This window comes from Mercenaria mercenaria, chromosome 6, assembly GCF_021730395.1.
Source record: "Mercenaria mercenaria strain notata chromosome 6, MADL_Memer_1, whole genome shotgun sequence".
Lineage (NCBI taxonomy): Eukaryota > Metazoa > Mollusca > Bivalvia > Venerida > Veneridae > Mercenaria > Mercenaria mercenaria.
Genome location: NC_069366.1, coordinates 28,489,814 through 28,497,088, shown reverse-complemented (window position 1 = coordinate 28,497,088; position 7,275 = coordinate 28,489,814). Strand labels below are relative to the sequence as shown.

The 7,275-nt window shown below is 37.0% G+C and overlaps 1 protein-coding gene across 1 annotated transcript; it reads left to right on the top strand.

The window, feature by feature from the left end:
- The first annotated feature begins 3,392 nt into the window (after nucleotides 1-3,392).
- On the top strand, nucleotides 3,393-6,478 carry LOC128558006 (uncharacterized). Its single transcript, XM_053546731.1, has 2 exons — nucleotides 3,393-3,507; nucleotides 4,237-6,478. Exons 1-2 carry the CDS (start codon nucleotides 3,393-3,395, stop codon nucleotides 4,881-4,883), a joined length of 762 nt encoding a protein of 253 aa, XP_053402706.1. The 3' UTR covers nucleotides 4,884-6,478.
- Nucleotides 6,479-7,275: the final 797 nt, after the last annotated feature.

The following is a 7,275-nucleotide window of genomic DNA, read 5'->3' as shown; positions in this document are numbered from 1 at the left end:
TCCTTTCTTGAACTGGCAAGATTCCATTATGGGTTCCAGAGTTATGGCCTCTGATACGGCCAGAATTAGCTATTTTGACCTTGTCTGCACAATAGCAACTTCATTATGATTTTATTTTAACCAAACTTGCACACAACTTGTATCACCACAAGATCTTGGTTCCTTTCTTGAACTGGCAAGATTCCATTATGGGTTCCAGAGTTATGGCCTCTGATACGGCCAGAATTAGCTATTTTGACCTTGTCTGCACAATAGCAGCTTCATTTATGATTTGAATTTAATCAAACTTGCACAAAACTTGTGTCACCATAAGATCTCGGTTCCTTTCTTGAACCAGCCAGATCCCATAATGGGTTCCAGAGTTATGGCCCCTGAAAGGGCCAGAATTAGCTATTTTGACCTTGTCTGCACAATAGCAGCTTCACTTATGATTTGATATTAACCAAACTTGCATACAACTTGTATCACCACAAGATCTTGGTTTCTTTCTTAAACTGGCGAGATTCTGTCATGGGTTCCAGAGTTATGGCCCCTTAAAGGTCCAAAATTGGCTATTTTGGCTTTTGCAGCCATATAGAGACCTCATTTATGGTTTTAATTTGATACAAACTTCCAAAATATCTTCAACAACAATAAATCTTGGATTCCATGACAAATCAGATCCAATCGTAGGTTCCAGAGTTATTTTATATCTGATTACCTCCCCTGATTGTAATCAAAATGGATTTATATCAGTAAGTACTTATAGGACTTATTTGAAATTTCATTATTGTTATTAGTTGGACTGAGACAATCAGGATAGATAACTATGGACTGATTTTATGTCAAATTACCTCCCTTTATTTCAAATTAAAATGGGTGTATCTCCATAACTAATGAAGATACTGATCTGAAATTTCATTTATGTCAACAGATTTATTTGGCAGATCCTTCTTTTGTTCACTTACAATATTTTTTTTTAATTACTTCCCTTTTACGTTACTATAAATAGCTTATTTTTAGTAACTTTTTTATTATTGGCCGTAGGGAAAAACCGAGACCTCTTTTCTGTGGTACAACATGGATGGTACCTCCAATTTTTAGGTGTTTTTTGACATATCTATACCTTGTAAGATTTTTTTTTCTTTTTGGTTAAATTTCTTCCCTTTGTTGTTCCTGTCCTTTTGACTTAGATATTTTTTCCGAGGACCTTCTTGTCCTCGAGTGCAATGATAACAGGTGAGCGATATAGGGCCATCATGGCCCTCTTGTTCATTTTAGGAAGCTTGTGTCAAGGTCATTGTTACCAAATTAGAAAAATGGTTTTTGATCAATAATTTAGTACAGAATTAGTAGCTTTCAGAGAGACTGAAATTCATTTACATTAAAGTGCTTTTTATAGGCAGAGAATGCTTCTACAAGGGTGTAACCTGAAACATTTAATCCATTTGGCAGGGGATACCATTTCACTGAATTTGCTTGTTACAGTATTTCAAGTTTTAACATAGGATATGTTTACACCATTTTACAGAACTGGCACGACAGTTGCGATCCAGTGAATCTTCAGAAGGTGAATCCATAAGTGGAGGAATGAGCTGGAGTGTGAGGCTGGCACATCATTTGTTCACAGAGTTGGCATTTTGTCATTATTACAAGATTGACAAGTTTCCAAGGAACCCATCTGGCAGACCAAAAGACAGATGTCCATGCTGTGATGAACCAATTGCTCTAAAAGATGGATATTTAGGAGACACAAGTTTTGGTATGTCGGCCAAGATAATATTTGTCAATTTTCATTCTGTAAATAAAATTATGAGCTTACAAGCCAGCTTTAACATTTACTTTGTAAGAGACTGCAAGACATTTCACAATGTTTTAAAAGAAATAAGATCCACACCCTCTCCTCAACCCAAAACTTTTGGCAGGCACTTTAGTTTTACCTTTTGTATGTCCATTCACCTGTCCATCGTGTCACTTGATTCATAACTTATCTATCACTAAGATGATTTTCATAAAACTAAAATCTGTTGTTAACCTCATCAAGCTGATGTGAAGCACATATCCCAGGTCACTATGTTGAGGTATCATTTAGAGGTCAAAAGTTAAATAGCTTAGCTTCATGTCTGCTCCATGTTGTCTTAATTGTTTGGAAGACTTTCATTAAACTAACATCAATTCTTTACCACACCAAGACCATGTCCAGAGCATGCAACCCAGGTCACTAGGTCCAAGGTTGAGGTCCCACTTGGAGGTCACTTTGTGTCCATATCTTTTTTACAGTTTTGAAGGTTTTCATATAACTAACTAGCATCAGTTGTTGGCCCCATATGGTTCTGGGACGATCTGTGTATGAAAAGAATTGGAACCACTGCCTTACCCTTGCATGATCGTAAGAGGCGACTAAAAGGGTCTTAACACTTGGTTTTGCAGTAACTCTGTGATTCCAGCAGGTATGCAAATTTTGATTCCATACCTCATGTTTTTATTAGATTGGGGTATGTCGTTGGTCGGGCGGGCGGGCGGGCGGGCGGGCGGATGGGCGCGCGGCGGTGTCAAACTGGTGTTTCCGGTCAATAACTTTTGTTTCGGTAAAGATATTTGAATAAAACTTGGTATGTATGTAGCTTATATCAAGACAAAGGCTGGGATTGATTTTGGGGTTTCTGGGGTCAAGGTCAAGGTCACTGTTACTTAAAATAGAAAAAGGGTTTCCGGTCAATAACTTTTGTTTCGGTAAAGATATTTGAATAAAACTTGGTATGTATGTAGCTTATATCAAGACAAAGGCTGGGATTGATTTTGGGGTTTCTGGGGTCAAGGTCACTGTTACTTAAAATAGAAAAAGGGTTTCCAGCCAATAACTTAATTTAGGAATGAGCTATCATGATGAAACTTGGTGTATAGAAAACTTATATAAAGTTGTAGCTTGGGATTGATTTTGGGGTTTCTGGGATCAAGGTCAAGGTCATTGTTACTAAAAATAGGGTTAGGGTTAGGGTTGTGCTTTAAAGTGGTGCACTGTGATTCAGTATACTTTTTTATTCTTATGAAAAGTGTTGAAAACCTGGTTTCGTGGCATTGCCGCGTTTCTTGTTATTTCGATGTAAATGAGATGTGGAACCAAAATATGTAGTCCTGTTTGGCACTATATAACCTATACTGTGTTGGTGCGCCGTAAAACCCAAATAAATAAATAAATAAATATCATCAGTTGTTAAGCTCATCAAGTTCACGAAGGTGACATGCAGATTGCACAACAAGGTCATTAGGTCCATTTTCAAATTCACACAGGTCAAAAATCAAATGGCTTAACTCTGTGTCCTTTCCATACATCCTACACCACTGGGAACAAAGGGGTCTGGCACATGAGTAGTCTAGAGGGTAGTCATATTAGTATGGGTATTTTGATAATTATGGCTGTAGGACACAAAAAGAAGTCATTACCGGTAAACTCAATCCACTCATTTGACTGGAAAGCTTTTCATAAAACAAGAAGCAATTATTTACCTGATCAAGATGACATGCAGAGTACACAGTCCAGGTCACAAGGTCAAAAATCACACTTGAAGATCAAGGGTCCAATAGTTTAACTTTGTGTGTACTCCTTAACTGTTTGAAAGGTTTTCATAAAACTTTATAGCTCACCAAGCAGATGTACAGAGCACATGACCTTCGTCACTAAATTCAAGGGCAAGGTAATATTTAGAGGTCAGAGATAAAATAGCTTAAATTCATGTCCACTGCTCATCTAAACCATTAGAATGAGTGAAATTCATTAAATTATTATCAGTTGTTAACCTAATTTAAATGACAAGCAGAGTACCCTGCTCAAGTCATTAGGTCAAAGGTCAAGGTCACACTTTGACTTAATCTCCATAATCATAACATGTTGGTTAAGTTTGGAAATTTTCTGGGTAGTATAAATCTAGTATAAAAACTATGACACAGGTAAGTAAATATTACATTTTCTTTCAAATTTGACTGCAAACTGAAAAATCAGTAGAGCGGTTGGAGGTGGTGGATGGGGTAGGGTGGGGGTGAGCATCCTATATGTTTTACCAGCAGCTCTTGTTTCATCCATTCTTACCCAGAATTTTCAAGCCTTTAAATTCTTGATGCTTTCAGAGAAAGAGAGTCAAAAACTAGTTCAAATGAAAATTATAATGCTCAGTTTTATACGAATATTCAGGGTGTGTGCATCTTTAGCCTCATGATTCTGGAAAAAATTCTCTTGACTTGTCCATTTTCTTCTTACAGGTAATCCCAATTATTGGCATGGTTCAGTGGATATTTTAATGGGTAGAGTAACTGCAATTACAGTGAAAGGTGAGCACAGCAATCAGGGTGATGATGGAGATGACTCAGAGGATTACAATGATTCTATTATTGAAATGAACATTTCAGTCCAAGAGGAATTTTTAACAAGACCTGAAGAATTTCAAGTCATTGCTGAAGCAATTGTGTTTTCATTAATTCAGAAACGACAGAACGAAGGCAGCCGGTACAGCTTTGTGCCTACAGTAGCAATTAAAAATGAGAATGTTTACCTGTACATGTACGATGGGAAGTATGATATTCTTCTAAAAACGGCAGCATACCCATTGTTCTCTTCTACTGTTCCTCCCCCTAAATTAGATACAACAACCATACTGGCTCTTTGGTTTGCAATAAATTACAAACTATTCTGTACAGGTATAACAAAAGAGATAAAACAACAAAACTCTCGTGCAAACTTTCTGTCCTCGTTAAACAAAGAAGCAAGGAATGTATATGAGAAAAGGCTTGAATTTGGCAGATGCCACATTGGACCACCTGTAGAAAGATTTCATCCTAGAGAAAATGACAGTGTTGTAGTTGTGGAGGGTACACCTGATATTGAAACCCACTTGTCGGCAGATAGGTGATTTGTTTTAAGTATACAACAATACTGTTGTTTATTGTATATCTGGACTGGATACTGGGGGCGTAAGTTGATTGATTTACAGGGTGGTGTGTTATATAATTTGTTTCATCAGTTTGTAGGAACAAAGATATATTTAAGCAGTATTATGCTAGTTCAGCTGTAATGATTACGCTTACTTGTCACAGTAAACATCACTCTGATCTCTCCAAAAAAAGGTTTCCTATGTACACAAGAACATATGCGCACTGCTACGGGAAAACCAATTTTAGAGCTTATTTGTTACAGGATCAACTAAACATCACTGGTTTCCTATGTACCCAAGAAGATATGGGCGCTGCTACACGAAAACCAATATTAGGGCCTTGCAACAAGTATGGATCCTAATAAGCCTGCAGTCTGATCTGGATCCATACTGCTCCCATATCACTTGCATACAATGCTAAAACTGACAAACATGATGGATGTACGCTGATCTAGATCTGCCCTAGAATTGGGTTTCACACAGCAGTGATGGTATGTGGGTTAATTCTAGGTAAATTACAAATGAAGCTAGTACTACAGATAATTTTATGCAACAGATGTCGACTTAGCTGTACAGAAGGCTTTTGTAGGCTATTGAGATCTTGTGTGTTCAGCCATATGATTGACTCTGTGATCCCAACTTCAAGGTTAAGGTCATACTTGAATGTCATGATCCTTTCATTAACCTCTTTTTCAAATTTATTCAGAGCTGGTCAATCTAAAAATCATTCAGACATTCTGATTTGTTTGCCTATAAATAAAGAAGGCTGAAATTGTAAGGTTGTTATGCAATAAAGTCATTGTTGTTGCATCACAGTTATTACGTCATAGCATGAAACATTAAAGCAGCAAGGGGAAAATGAATAGGTCAAAAACAGTCACACATTTGGTGCATGCCATCAAGGATGTAGTAAGCCGTGATACCCTTTTGGAATCAAAATAATATATCACAAAAAGTGATTTTCTTTTGATTTCATTCTATGACAAAACCACAAAATCTGCAAGTTTAAAAGGTTATAAGTGGCATGTACAACCTTATTTACTTAAGGTCATTTTTGTCGAGCCCGCTTGCGGAAGCGAAGACATAGTTGTCCAAATGGCTGTTCGGTGTATGTGCGTGCATCCGTGCGTGCGTCTGTGCATCCGTCCGGATTTGTTTGTCTGGACCATAACTTTGACATGCATGGAGCAATCTTGTTTATATTTGGTATGAATGTTAATCTCAATGAGATGGAGTGTCCTGCGCAAACCACAGGTTCCTGTCTCAAAGGTCAAGGTCACACTTAGAGGTCAAAAGTCAGATACAAGAATGACTTTGTCTGGAGCATTTCTTTTTGATGCAAAGAGGGATTTTGATATAACTTGGCACAGTTGTTCATCATCATGAGACGGAGTGTCATGCGCAAGATCCTAGAATTACTTCCCTTTGTTGTTACTTTAAATAGCTTTTATTTGTAACTTTTTTTATTACTGGTCGTAGGGAAAAATCAAGACCACTTTTCTGTAGTACAACATGCATGTTACATCCAATTTTCAGGTGTACTTTGACCTATCTCTTCTGGTGCGGATTTTTGTGTGGACTTAGATTTTTTTTGTTTGTTTTTTTTTTTTTTTTTTTTTTTAAGATTTACGTTCCTTTGTTGTTACTTTAAATAACTTATATTGTAACTTTTTGCAATCTCTTTTTTATTTGGCATGAATGTTTGCCTCAATGAGACAAGGAGTGTCATGTACAACTCCCAGTCCTTTTGACAGCTGGCGGGCTCTACATGCTGCCCGTGGGCATCTAGTTTTTATTCAATGAACAGGGTCTCTAAGGTTTTAAGCCCTTCATCTGCAAGATATTTCTGTATGCTGATATGCTTGTTGGAAGAAATCTTAATTTGTAAACATTTGCAATAAAAATTAGACTGTCTGTAACTTGAATCAGTTTGTGTCACTGATTTGTAAAAAGTAAATATGATATTATATTATTATACAGTGGAACCTCCCTAATCCGAACCCCTCTAATCCGAAAACCTCTCTTAACTGAACGAATTATTTGGTCCCATTTGTAGCTCATCTGATTTTTTTAGAAAAAAATGATGAGTTATGTCAACACTTGATCGGTGTCGGCATTGGTGTCGGCGTTGCCTGGTTAAGTTTTATGTTTAGGTCAGCTTTTCTCCTAAACTATCAAAGCTATTGCTTTGAAACTTGCAACACTTGTTCACCATCATAAGCTGACCCTGTACATCAAGAAACATAACTCCATCCTGCTTTTTGCAAGAATTATTGCCCCTTTTGGACTTAGAAATCAGTTTTCTTGGTTAAGTTTTATGTTTAGGTCAGCTTTTCTCCTAAACTATCAAAGCTATTGCTTTAAAACTTGC

Excerpts from the sequence above, each read along its gene's own strand:
- LOC128558006 (XM_053546731.1), top strand. The coding sequence starts at position 3,393 with ATGGCTGTAGGACACAAAAAGAAGTCATTACCGGTAAACTCAATCCAC. Across the intron at positions 3,508-4,236 it reads TGATCAAGATGACATGCAGA|GTAATCCCAATTATTGGCAT; the intron begins GTACACAGTCCA and ends TTCTTCTTACAG.